At 36.0% G+C, this 14,515-nt stretch overlaps 1 protein-coding gene across 2 annotated transcripts in view; it reads left to right on the plus strand.

Annotated features, from left to right (window-relative positions):
- The window catches only part of KHDRBS3 (KH RNA binding domain containing, signal transduction associated 3), a 90,594-nt gene extending 76,903 nt beyond the window's left edge, over positions 1-13,691 (plus strand). The window contains exons 8-11 of one of the 2 annotated variants that reach the window (XM_026790363.2): positions 6,009-6,067; positions 9,356-10,465; positions 10,886-10,942; positions 12,956-13,691. In XM_026790363.2, coding sequence (XP_026646164.1) covers positions 6,009-6,067; positions 9,356-9,447 — 151 coding nt within the window. In that variant the 3' untranslated portion in view covers positions 9,448-10,465; positions 10,886-10,942; positions 12,956-13,691. The remainder of the gene's footprint in view (positions 1-6,008; positions 6,068-9,355; positions 10,466-10,885; positions 10,943-12,955) is intronic. The other variant, XM_074557415.1, reaches the window with a different exon arrangement.
- Positions 13,692-14,515: the final 824 nt, after the last annotated feature.

Here is a 14,515-nt window from a genome sequence, read left to right on the forward strand (position 1 = left end):
AGTTTAGCTTCCTATGGTAGCAGTTCACACCCTGCTTTGCAAAGCAGACAGATGAGGTGCAGGGTGTCTGGGGCTTGGGTCTAATTCAACAGCCAAACCAAAATGCTGAATTTATGCAACCTGAGTTTTTAGTTTTTCTGCTGATACTTTCTTATTTAATGTAGTGAATTTTTGACATTAATTTGTTTAACATTTCTCATGTTCAGGGATGTTTTGTCGCTTTGTTCTATTCATAGTTTCAAGGTAAAACTGTAGCTCCTGCTGCTGCTGTTCCTGAGAAACCTGATTTGTACCATGTGCTTCAGTCACCTCTTTTAATTGCCATTTTCCTTTCCTCTCTTGCAAGGTGGCATGAGAATGCAGCAGGGAAAGACTAATTGAGTTGAGACAGCAATTAGTGGACATTTCACATGGTAAAACTGCCCTAGGCTACTGTGTAGAGTTCTGGTAGAAATGCCTAATAAATCTGTGCCTGGTAGGTAGCACCAGAATGCAGATGCCTCTGAGGACATTTCACAATTCAGAGGTGAAAGTTCTCATTTCTGCTATAAAAAGTAATTCCTAAATAGTGATTGCTAAGGGGATCATTGAGAGAGCACTCTGGTCATCTTTTAGGATTACAGGTAACAGATCTGCTGTTTGTATGATCCATTTGAGAGTAAAATAGGCTATAATTCAAGGAAGATCGTGTCATTTTTCTGTATTTTATAAAGCATTCATGTAGGGGTCTGAGTTGTTTTCTGGGATCATTATCTGTTTGACTGATATAAACTGACCTGCAGAGATAAAAATATGTACTAAAGAAATCTCTACTAAGTAGCAGCAGAACTGAAGATTAACTAAAAATTTATCTACAAGATGCAAGAAAAGATGTGGGTCTCCTCTTGATACTCTGAATTTCTGCTGTCCTGCTGTAAGCTGGGTTCCAGAATAAGGTGCTCTAGTGATCCACAGAAGCACTGAGAACAGCTCCCCGATGTGCAAGACATTACAGAGTTGTGAGAAGCTTCACTGCAGTGATTGTTGTCATGGATGCTTTTCCTGTTTGCTGTTGACAGATGCTTTTTTGCTATCAGAAGTAGCTGGGCATGAAGATCTGACAGGAATGATGGAAAGAGGCTTTACCTTATGGAAGAGTTCTCTTCAGATGTGATCATAGCAGTCAGGCTCTATCATATAAGATCTGTTGCTAGAGAGATCCTCATTTGCTTTTTCTGTTTTGTTGTTCTGTGCAACTCTGGGTGGAAGCACAAAGGATGGTGCTTGATGGAGCTTCCCTTGGAACAAAAGGAAACCTTGGTGTTTGCAAGGGTTTTATTGTCACTTTCTGAAACTGCCCTAGTTTCTGCCTAAAGGGATCAAAATTACTTTTGATACTCATATGAAAAAGCCAAAATTTTGGTCAGTTTTTCCCTAATAAGCATTTCTGGAAGCTGAACTGTTGGCCAAGGCTGTTTTTCATCAGATACCAAAGAAAGTTTGAGATCACTTGGTGCTCAAACCGGGCTTGTCAGTGCTTAAGTCTGGGATTTTCCAGTAAACTAGGAGCTTTCAGTCAGAGACCTTTTAATCTTCCCTCAGCAAGCAGGCTCCCTGCCACACTGCTTGTGTTTCAAACACAGAAGTGTCACAATGCCCATTCTAAAAGATGCTTGTATCAAATGTAAAGAGCTGTGGCAATCACATGAATTAAGTGCAATATTTTTTTACTACCTTTTTGCATTTTTGGAAGTACACTTGGACTGTGTGATTGATGTGCCTGTTTTAGGCTTGTCCCAAAAATAGCCTGGTGACCTCTTCTGATATGGAATCTGATATGGAATCACAGAATCATTAAGGTTGGAAAAGACCTCCCAAGACGAGTCCAATTTTTGACCAAACACCATCATGTCAACTAAACCACAGCACTCAGTGCCACATCCAGACATTTCTTGAACACTTCCAGGGATGGTGGCTCCACCAACTCCCTCAGCAGTTCATTCCAATGCCTGACCACCCTTTCAATGACGAAATTCTAACTGATGTCCAATCTGAGTCTCCCTGGTACATCTTGAGGCCATTTCCTCTCATCCTGTCTCTAGTTGCCTGGGAGAAGAGACTGACTCTCCCCCAGGAAACAATTTCTTTTCAGGAGCAATAAGGTGTCCCCTGAGCTTCCTTTTCTCCAGGCTAATGGCTAAACTCACCCATCTTCCTCAGCTGCCCCTCACAGGACTGAATTTCCAGACCCTTCCCAGCTCTGCTGTCCTTCTCTGGACACACTCTGGTGTCTCAATGTCTGTCCTGTACTGTGGGACCCATGAGAGGTGGGTTGAAACTACTGCAGATATCTGTCCTAGGAGAATATTCCAATGTCCCTAGGCAGAATAACCTAGTAGTTAATAAAGTATAAAAGGTAAAGTTCCTTGAGACTTCACCATCGTGTCGAGAGCAGTTATTTGGTTTTTGTAAACATTTGGTGTATTATGGCTCATCAAGATATTTTCAGAAACAAATCAGCTTAGTAGAAAAGCCTGAGAAATTGAGGTCATTTTTCATAGGGCCTTTGAAGGCTTATGTTGAATACCTCTAAATTAAAGTATTTTAAGATACTTCTCACAGTGATTCTAGAGAAATGGCAGGAAGCTTCCCAGTCCTCTTTACTAAATAAAGCCATGGAGAAGCACTTCTGTTTCATCAGCGCTGCTGTGCTAGGATCTGAGCTTGCTCCTTTCTATCTGAAGCTTTTTCTCTTAACACAGAAAACAGGCTCTTCCCCTGGCCTTACTTACACTCTTTAAGCCTCATTTCACACTTCCTCTGAACATTGTAGGATTACTGCCCAGCCCTCAGCAATTAGAAACAACATACTTAAATTTATTGTTGTTTTCTAATCCTTCCATAGCATTAAGTGATTTCAGGTTTTTATGCTGACATAGAAAATCAAAGCAATTTTTCTTTGCCATCTCTGTCTTCTCTCTTGTCAGCCCAAAGCCATTGTGCTGGAATAGGAATACAAAAGAAGCTAAAAAGAGGGGATATAAGCAAAAGGTCTGTGTGTACAAAAGATCTGAATCACAGCTGATACTTCAGTGTTGTTTGCACTTGTACCATTTACTTGATGATTAGGAAGATGCTTGACAACTGAGCTGGATATAGCATGTAATCCAATTTTTTATCTAAAAAAATAGTTGCATAGGAAATGAGGAAAAATAAAGTGGTTTCATGAGGACAATTCACATATGGAAACAAAAGAACTCCAAGCAGAGTCCATGTCTAGTTGTGTTGAGTTCAAAAGGGAATAATCCATGTCATGTTTTCTCCTTTTTTTTTTTTTGTGAAGAGAGGGAGTCACATGGGATAAAGAAGAAAATTACTGAGTTTGTGGACTTTTTTTTTTTTTTTTTCATTTCTATGAGACAAAATGAAAGGAAGAGGAGCAACCTGACCTGCCTGGTAGTGGAAGGTGTCCCTGCCAATGGAATTAGGTGATGTTTGTGGTCCCTTCCAACCCAAGCCTTTCTGTGATTCTGTGAAAAGGCCTTTCCTTGCAGAATAAGCCCATTAAGGGAAATAAAAAGCTTAATATTCTTCAGTCAGAGAATCTGCTAAGATGTCAGAGAATATATATAAAAGAGTCTAAATTTTAAAGGATGATTTTAAAGCGAAATGTGTATCATATCTTCTGTCCACAGGAAGAATTATTTAATGTAGCTACTGAAGTCTTTGCAGCAGAAATGACCTTAACAATTTCAGTTATCTCAGTTAATGAGTTAAAACGTGCAATTTAGAAGTTTAATATTGCTTTAGGGTGCTTTGAATAAGCTTGCTTTTTGCAGGCAGTTCCTTTGAAACAAAATACAATTCTATAAGCTGTGAGTGCATACACAGTACTAGAATTTTCTGTCATTTTAAAAAAACTAAAAAAAAATCATTATCATCAGCCTTGGTTGTGAACATCATAGAATATTTATTCAGACTCTTTAACAATTTTTTTTTTTCTTTCCCCACCCAGACCTCCTTACAACCATCTGTATGTACTCTTTTCTTTGGGTCTTGAGGCTTTCTTATGTGAAGTTTTGGGCTTGTTTATCACAGAGCTGACTGGAGAATGTTGGCATTATTCATAGAACATGAATGAAGTAGAGCAGGGAGTACTGAATTGCACTGGACAAGTTTCTTTCCCATTGTACTTTGTACTTTTCGAACAGATTATTAATTTTGAAGGGTTTGTCTGTTAAGAAAGATGAATTGTATATATACTTTCAGTATAAGTGAAAGGTTCCTTCCTTTCTGATGTTTATTTGTTTTGCAGTTTGTATGCTGTGAAGTGAGTCATTTTTTTTTTGTTTAATAGATGTATTAGATCTATGAAATGAGACTCCACACAGTCATTCTGACAAGATTGACAGATACAGGGATGGAGCTCAGCTGCTTTAGACTTCTAAACTATATCACAATCTTAAAATAAATAAGTTCAATGTGGAAGGATAGTGAATGTCAGTTTTCAGTTCATTGTCAGAATAAAGACTTTTACTACAGGCTGCTGCAGGGAAAAATTATTTCTTATTCAAACTTTACCCTTATTCTGGGGTCCTCCTCACCTGAGAAACCATAGAGAAAAGGGTTTGTAGGGATAATTCTTTGTGGGTCTTCAAAGTGCAGTTGGTTAAGTTTCTGTTTAGAAAGAATTATACTAGCAATAAAAAGTACTCATCCAGACTTTTTAGATGTTCATATGCACACACCAAAACTGTATTTTTTTTTCCTGGCCTGGTTATTTTGAGGGTTTTAAAATGTTTAGTTTAAGGAAAAAAAAAAGAAACTAAAAATAAACACAAACAAACTCAAGCACAACAGTCTTTTGTCAGTTCAGAAGTAATTGTGATGTGTTGTTTGTTTTATATAAATGCTTTACCTGCTAATTCATGTTAAGGCTATAAATTTTATTTTCACTCTGGTGTTTATTTTGTTAGCAATCAATCTAATGTTAGGAACATTTTGTCAATATTAGTAATTACTTGCTAGTGATCATATATTAGTGATTTCCTTCTCACTCAGGAGGTGATTCTATGAAAAGGTCTTTCCTTGCAGAATAAATCCATTAAGAGAAATAAAAAGTTTTAAGAGTCTACTGATCGGGTAGCATCATCTCATAGAGTATTTTCCAAATATTGTCAGCCCTGAGTCTGGCTGTGGTTAGAAAGAAAAGGAAAAGAACTATTTAGGCACTTGTTTTTCACATCCTACAAACTGTGTTAAAGACTACACGTGGGTAGACTTGGATGAAATACAAGAACATAATGGAGTGATATGCAATAAGGGCTGTTCTTCAGTTTCCATTCAGGGGTCTTAATACAAGTATAAAAACCATTATGAAAGGGAAGACTGTTTTAGGCCATGATTATGGTATTCATCCACACTTTTGAATCCTAACAGCTACCGATTTCATCTTTGAACATAGTTTCTATTGTCATTTCTTCCTGTTAAAATGATAGCCTTTATATCCTGTTAAAATGATAGCCTTTATATTTGTGTTCTGCTGTCTTGTTTTGAAGAGACTGGAACTTGTACACACACAGCAACTTTATAACCTTCCAATCACCAAATATTTGCCCTTTATTGCATTCTTATCAGATATATATCTTTGAAGATATAAAAGCAAAATACTAGTAAGTGATGACAAAGAATGTATAGATGAATGACTGGTTCAGTACTTACATCTTCATTTTTTTCATTATTATTTGTAAGATCTTTAACTTTCCCGACTATAATTTTAAATGGAAAATTCCCACATCCAAATTTACAATGTGGATGAGTAACCAAGTGATGAAAAGAAATTCTGAATGAAATTAAATATAGTTTCTAATCAATAAACAAGCAGCATCTCAGTTGTCACTGCCACGTGGATACTTAGTTGTCTTAGGGCATGTGCTATATCCTTCAAGCTCTCTTTTCAGAGGTAGAATGTGTAATTATTTCTTCTATGTTTTCTTCCCTGCTCTCTCCATGTTCCTCCTGCCCTGCAGTGGAGCAGATTACTACGACTATGGCCACGGACTGAGTGAAGACACCTACGACTCCTATGGTGAGTGGCTTTACAGCTCAATTACTGCAGCAACAGACTCCTGGAAAAAAAAATCATAATGAAAGGATAATTTCTGTGAGGCAATGCTTAGTTCTGCAGCAGGCAATGGCTGGTCAGGGATTCCTGAGATGTCACAGAGCTCTTCATGTGCTTATTGAGAAAAATGCCCTCTGTGGTCTGTTAGCTAACACAGTCATGGGAAACTAAAACTGAAGATGTAGAGAAAATAAAACCTAAATCATGATGCATGCTGCCTTTTCATGTCTCATTCAGTAAGATTCAAGGAAAAAAATGGGGGTGGAGGACCTTTTTCCAGGAGCTTTTGGCTGGTAAAGCAAATGCTTGTGGTGAGGCACAGCTTGCATTGAGACTTGGTACAAGGTATGAATCTGCTGAAGCTCCCAGCTGAATTAGGGCCTAATGGAGTGTGGTTTAGCCTTGTATGGTCCTTTTGTTTTAATTCATTTTCATGCATCAGTCCCGGGAAATCAAGCAGGGAGTCATTATGTAAAGGTTAGGGAAGTATTTTAGGTAGCTAGTAGACATGAGGGCAGGGGGTTACTCTGTATAGAGACAAAACAATGCTTAATGAAGCAAAAAAACATTAAGCAGTTTTAAAGATTTTTTTCTTTTTTTTCTTTTTTTTTAATATACGAGTGTGATAGTGACAGGTTTAATTAAAGAAATTGTTGCAGGTTAGAAGCATAAAACATTTTAAAAGGCACCTTTGATTAAGAGATAAATCTTAAATCTCTGGCTAAAGATCAGAGCAATACAATCTAGGTCTCTCAAATCTCAAACATTTGATGGTTGTTAGTAACCTGTGTAAAAGATGTGATTCTGAGTAATGAAAGCTTCAGTGACTTCAGAGCTGTACTTCAAATCTTCTGAGGTCTATTTCTTTAACTCCATGTGGAAGTGCTTCCTCCTTGAAACTAAAATGATCTTAACTAAGTTATGATAAATGCACCTAATGCAGTAGAGTTTGCCCAATATAACTGCTTAAACTAATTCTTTTGCTTAAGGAGAAAGTTCATCAATAGAGGAAGTCACTTGAAATTCCTCTGTCCCCCAGCACTTTCAGTTGGTGTTGATAGATATATAGCCTAAATCCTAATCTCAGCATTAAAATAAAATGTTTGTCACTATAAACCTGATATTTCTAAGACTATTTCAGTAATGCAAAATTGATAGGGGAAGAATGTGTGAAACTGCTTAATGTAGATAGACTGATGGGGAGAGATATTGATTGCAATATTTAAGGCTGAAAATATGGATTTTACATTTCTTTTGCATTTAAAATTGGTTTTCTATTTATCAAAGTACAGCCACTCAGAATATTAAGTGATGTATTTATTCAAGTTGAAAGAAAAACTATAAATACCTTGAAGAATGATTATAGGTTGCAGCCACTTTAGTTTTTGCACACATAAATAGTTACACACTTTATTTCTTAAGTATATCCCTTAAAAGCAGAGTTAGATATTAATAACCATCTTCACTATATGTAAAGAACATTGGATGCCTCAAAATAAGTAGCACTGGCTAGTGAGCAGGTAGTTGTCTAGTGCTGGCTGGGAGGAAATTCAGATTCCCAGGTGGAATCTCAACTTTTCCTTTGAGAAAGTGAGGTGACAATCCAGAGGATGTAGGAGAATATCAGTGGTTTTGGGATTTGGAGCCCTGAACAACACCAAAATGAAAACTGAGAAACAGTAAGATGACTCTTTACCCTGCAGATTTGATCAAGAAAGAGCAAGTATTCCTCTTAAACTGTAACCAAGACTTGTAATTTAATCAGTTCTTGCAGCAGTGTTTAAAAGCTAGGATATTTTTAATTCCTACCTCTCAGTCAGCTGCCAGTACTATTATGCTCAGGGTCTTTTTCTTTTTTAATGTAAATCTTGCTTTCTGTGTGATGAAGCACAAGAGGTTGTTACCAGATGCCCCTAGAAATCACCTGAGGTGAAAGTTTAATTCTTTCAGCCTTACACCAAATTTGAACTTGTTCATTTTACCTCCTAGGCAAATGTCCTGACCACCTGGGTATGATTTATGGCCTGGACTCTGCAGGCAGCCACCTACCACCTACATTATTAAATAGCAGTTAGGATGAGGCTTCTGCGAAAGGATTGTGAAACTGAACCCTTGACATATGGGATCCTTGTCATCTAATTTTAGATATCTCATGCAAGAGCAAGTGACCTCAGCCTTCAGATTGCAGGGGTTCTTTGATTTCTTTTTTTTTTTCTTTTCTTTTTTTTTAACACCAAGTGATGTCTTTGTTTATTCTGCCATACATTTGGATTCTGCCTTTAGTTTCTGGATTGCATTGGGTTCACTGGAGCACCTGTCTGTTTAGGGCAGGGCAGTTCAGCAAAAATAAATACGGAAACACATACACTGTCTTAATGTGTGTTTTCTTTTGGGGATTTTCTTTAGTGCTGCTTTTTCATTTTTGTTGCAGATGTGACATAGTACTCTGATTTGTTTACATCATTAAAGTGTAGCTAAGTACTGTTTCCTGATACTCTAATTCTATGTTTTCCCTTTTGCAACTGCCTGGCATAGTAGGTCTGACTCTCATTTAAGATAATAATTTTTGCTACTTTTTAAAAATATTTATTACCATTAAAAGGTGGTAGGATTATGAATCATTAAATACAGCACAAGCTTTATTTTACAGACTTATTTTATAGGCAAAATTCAAGCAACCAGTGTTACTTGTCCTTTTAATTTTTTTTTTTTTTAATCTGCCTGCCTATTTCTTGCATTTCAGAGGAGGTGTGTTTACCTCCAGAGAAATGGAATATTGGCCCAAGCATGTTAAAAGCCACAGGTGTTTGTAGTGATACTTGGGGCTTGGTTTGCATGTTTGAATTAGGCCTAAATTGGCACTGATGCAGAGAAACTTATTTCTGAGAGCAGCTTATTTCCTTATACATAATTCACACCTTGCATTCATTTCATCCCATTGCAATTATTGGTGTGTCTGCTACAGAATCTGACATTTCTGTGCATTTGCAACAAGCAGGTCCAGCTGAATTTCCACAGCTGTAGATATTTTAGCCATTATCCTCTCATGTTCCCTGCTCCTGTGTGCTGAGAAATCACTGTGGGATAGCTCAGATAGATGTGCTGTACCCAGATTTCTTGTTTCAAGTGTTAGACTTGTACACCTTGGTTCCTGTCAACAGAATGTGGCTGTTTGATTCACAGATAAGAAAAATTACATTCAGCATCTGAGAATGTTGGAAGGGCTCTGACCATATTTTCTTTTCCTTGTAGGGCAAGAAGAATGGACCAACTCACGACACAAGACACCTTCTGCAAGGACAACAAAAGGAGTCTACAGAGACCAGCCATATGCCAGATACTGATTGTACTGTCTGATGTTGTGAAATATCCAATCTCCACCAGTCCTGTATACTGTTCAAAGTAATTTTTTCTATGAACAATCCCTTTTTATTAACTCAAAGTGCATAAAATTCTGAATGGATGGACTGAACTTTAAACATTTTGTTGAAAGAACAACCTGGACAGAAAGATATGTAAAACAAGGAACTTTGTTATTTCCAAACTGTGTTTGAAAAAATAGGTGATCAAAAAAATAACCTTTGATTAACTAGTGTTAAACAAAAAATAGGTTTACTAAATACGTTAGTCCATTCTTTTTAACATAAGTGTAACCTTTTATTTTAAAGGTTTTCAACAATTTAGTTTTTAGCTTTTATTTTCAGCCATTTGCTAGATTTTCTCTTTGCAAACATGCGTAAAAAGGGAAGCAAACTACAAATGCGAATAATGTGGTATTTTGTAACTCAAGTCTTGAAATGTTCTGTAGTGTTAAGCAAAGTTTTACCCTTGCTTGATACTAAATAAACTTTTGAAAGAAAATCAGTGTGTGTGAGATTAATTTTATGCTTTATCTTATAATAAAACTTCATAAATAGTAGTAAACAGGGAGAAGTGTTTAACAGTGATCAGCATAAAAGGCTCATATTAAACATTGTGCAACTTCTTTTAAAACAAAATGGTTTAAACCTAAATGTATCTCTCTATATACTCACAGTAGATATAAATGCTGTTTAAAATATCCAAATGGTATGGATCTGCTTGAGTGCCACATTAAATCAAAATACTTTTGTTTAAAAATGGTTTAAAATAGCTAATGAATTTTCTGGAAAAAGATGTGACTAGTTTTCACCTTGTTGAGCATTTTTTCACTAGTGCAACTTTGGAATTTTTATGAGAATTTTGGTACCTTAATGACCACCTCGCTCCGTGCTGGAAGCAATAAACACAAAGCTTTTAAAGACTTTCTGACTTGACTAATTGAGGTCGCTTTCGTCAGAGGCAGAGGATGTGTAACCCTTAAAACGGTCTTCATTTGCAAAGGTAAATAAATCAAATAAGATTTTAATCTCACTTAAGTTATCTTAATATAACCAATAAAAACAGGGAGGCTACAACTTAGAAAGTTTCATTTTAGAATGTAGGAAAGACTTGTGAGGACACCTAAATTCTCATTTTAAAACGTTTAGTTTGTATTAGTCATCTAAAAAGCCTTAGCTTAGCTAGTTAAATTTGGACAAACTATTCCCTATTAAACAACTGTAAAACCTCATAACCAATAGTTTGTAATATATTCTTTTTCCATAAATTCTAGTAACTTAAACATTGCAAATGTTATCTAAAGCCTTTTTTTTAAGCATTGTTTCTATTAATTACAGTTTGATTTACATTGTTTTCTTTTGCTTTTATTTGAAATTCTTTGAAATTTAGTAAAAACATCTTTTTTTGTTTCTCTCTTGTCAGGAAACTCACCTCCTTGGACAGCCAAGAGAACAAAAACCCTAATCTTCTGATGCTTTGGTAGGTATCTTTGCTCATCTCCAAAATTATTAGATAGAAAATGGAACTTTTCATCAGGTCCTTAACTCTGCACAAAGCTTTAAGTTATGTGTCACTGTCTGAGTTCAAGCCTGGTAGGAAAAGTAATAGTTTTAAACTTGAATTATCAGGACCTTAAGGTGTCACAGAATGTGGACACTCCCCTGGCAGTTTATTGAGGGGTGTGCACAGCTTTGGCAGCATCTCAGACAATTAAGTCTTTGAGTGGACAGGGGAAGCTGAAGAAACCAAATGTAATTTGATGCTTGTCATTTTCAAATAGGAATTTAAAACTCTAATCTGGTCAGCAAACATGTCTAAAATCTGAAAAATACATTTTGTAAACTGATTTTCAAAGCAGGCATTTCTGCACAAATAGCAGACTCATTTCTGGCATTAATTGAAGGAGAACAAATCCATTAAGAAACATTAGCTGAAGAATAGCTGGCTCTACTGTTTCTGGTCAATTCAGTATATAAAATAAGAAATAATTTAACTGTGTTTATGCTCAGATGGTGTATATTTTAAATAAAACAGATTTTTTTCTACTTGGACTGGTAATTCTTCCTGCTAACCTCATGATCTCAGTGTTTTTATTTGACAAGGCTCAGATAAATAGAGCTTTATACTGTGAAATATTGCATAAGTTGCACTGCCTCTGTGTACTGCAGTAAATTTAAGAGGCTGCTGTCACAGGCTAAAGGAACCTTTTGTACATACAAAATGGCTTTAGAACTGTTTTGAGTGTTTTAAGGACTTAAATCAAAGGACTCCAAGAGTAGCAGAGCTTGAAGAAGATTTCTTCCCTTTGGGGCTCAGAGGGGAAAGATTTAATACCAGCTGCTAGAATTCCTATGGCAAAACTGAATATATAAATATCTTTTAAAAATATTTATAAAAATTGGCACAATCTCTCCTTCTGTTCACATCTTAAATCACATAATATGATGAATTACATAGGAAGTGTTCATCTGCAAACATCATGTATTATTTTAAATAAACAGAATGAAACTTCAGGGGTTGAAACTAAAATGCCTAGTAGCAAGGGTGGCTAGTAGATAAATAAGTGAGTCAGAAGTGGATTCAGTGTTCTGTATTGTTTATCCAACTCTCTTTTATTTAATGCAATATTTTCTTATTGCCTCCAGTATGGAGGATGAATGTGTGATCAGCATGTGTGATTTCTTCCACTTCTCTGCTACTCTGCCCTGAAGTCCTAGAGAACCTTAAATTATTTTAGGTTCCCTTCAGGGTAGAAAAAAGTGTTTCCCTGAAAATAGATGCCCTAAGTGCACCATTGAATGATTACCATGTGAATGAAGTCTTCCTTCTTCCAATGCTCTATATCTTATTTCTCCTAAGAGAATGGGTTTCCATGCCTCTTCAAAAAAAAAAAAAAAAAGTATCAATTCTTATGTCCTGTGTGTGCACAATAAACTACATCAGTTCAAGCAAATGGTATTGGATATTCTTCAAAACTACATTTTTGCAGTGCAAAGTTTATCTTGGCATTTCCTCAAATAACATGCACTGACTTTGTTCTGCTATTGCATTTCTCTTGTGGTTATTTTTTTTTCTGTGGAGTAATCTCTTAAATTAAATCAATTTGATTTTGAGCAGAAGGGAAAATAATCTAAAAGGTCTCTACATGAAAGAAAACCAATGTAGAAGTCAGCCTTTTTTCCATTGTGACAAAGGTGTGTTTTCATTCTAGTAGAGTTTTGCACTCTGACACTGGTCTGTTACTGTATGTTACTGGTCAAAAAAGTTGTGTTAATGGTCATAATATCAATAATTTGCCTTTATTGAATCTTCTTATAAAATTTCCACTGAATTTCAGTGATAGCAGTTTCTGCAATGCTTGCCAAGATCCCCATACATTTATTATATGCAGAATGGTCTGATTCCCCTAGTTGCACTTTGTCAGGCTTCAGAGAATATGTGATCTCTAGTCTCAAGATATATGCAAATAAAGTGTATTTTTCTCTTTTTCAGGAACTTCTGCCATGTTAATTATGGACTGCTTAGAGCACTGTACCCATATGCTCAGACACTGACAAGACAGAGTATGAAAATCCTGCTCAGCATTTCTTGTATGAAAGCCTTAAAGTGTATAACAGCATACACTTTTTAAAAATAATTGTATATTGAAACTCTTAACTGTGTAGTGATGCAACAATGTTTCATTTGGAGCTCAATAAAGAATTTCCATCTAAGTTCCTGTTACAAAGCAATAATGCCACCTCCTTTTCTTTAGTGACTCTTTTTAGCCTTATGCAGCAAGTGTGAGAGAGTGTGTGAAGTCTCATGACTAGAACTTAAATGCTTCTGGAAATAGCTTGTCTCATGTAGGAACAACATGGATAACTTAAAATGAAGACTGGTGTTTTCTGCTGAAGCTTTTTTAATAGTTAATTGTAAACAAGTCTTCTCCAGACAAGATTCTTGGGTAGAAATAATGCTCCAACTTCCATTTCCTTCAAAAACTTGTATAAAAAGGTGTTTAATCCCTGTAAATTATACTATGCTGCTTATTCTCTTTCACTTGGTGTTTGATGCATAGGAATCTTTTCTCTAATACACAGTCACAGGTTTTCTAGTAGTAGTCTTGGATGAGGCTTTTACACCAAGATAAATCTTGTATCCAACAGTCATGTTTCCTCAGTGCTTTCTGTTTTATATTAATTGTGATTGTGATAATTTGTAACAGAAATAAAGTTCTGATAATTTATTTCCTTCTGTTCTTTTTCATAAATACTGCTTGCAGAGCACGTGTGCCCCCTTCATCAATTATGGTTCCATCAGATGCATTTTTCTTCACTGAATCTCAATTTATTGCCAACGAAAGGATAATTTGGGTCTGTGTTGTTGCTGTTTTGAACATAAACAATACCACTTTACAGTTTCACACCAAAATGCTGCCTCTTCAACAGGTTTTCATAATCTCTAATTCCATATACTGACTAATGAAAAATAGCTTTGAAGATGTGGTGTTGTGGATAAAAATAAGATTTACTAATGACTGTGGCACCAATCAAATTATCTTGAGTAAGGGAGTTTTTAATAGACTTAGTAAACTGACCATTAAAAAGTCTGTATGCTTAACCTCTGAATATTTAAGGTGATTTTGTCAGTTAATCTCGCCATCTGGAGAGGTTTTCCCTGCCTTCATCTCTCACTGTGCTAAAACTGCATTTCTAAACTATTTTCTACAGCCAGGAATAGTAATTATTTAAATAAGTGAAAGCAAAATCAAGAAAAAAAACTTCTTTGAATGAGCACAAGAGATGTATAATAATGATTCCTTCAGACTGAGAGGCAGGAGCCTCTGGTGTGGAACAGCACCTGACATTTTAAATGCAGGCCAAGTATAAAAACTGTATATAGATACTGTGTGGAGAATTTAGATAAGCAGAATGCAATTTCACTTTCTGTAATTTGGACACCAGGATTGCCAGCACAAGCTCATTTCAGGAGTGCTGTGAACTACTCAAGGAGTGCAGTATCACCTTCCACTCTGGAGTCATGGGCTGTTTAAGGACAATACTAAAGTAT

Source organism: Zonotrichia albicollis, chromosome 1, assembly GCF_047830755.1.
Source record: "Zonotrichia albicollis isolate bZonAlb1 chromosome 1, bZonAlb1.hap1, whole genome shotgun sequence".
NCBI lineage: Eukaryota > Metazoa > Chordata > Aves > Passeriformes > Passerellidae > Zonotrichia > Zonotrichia albicollis.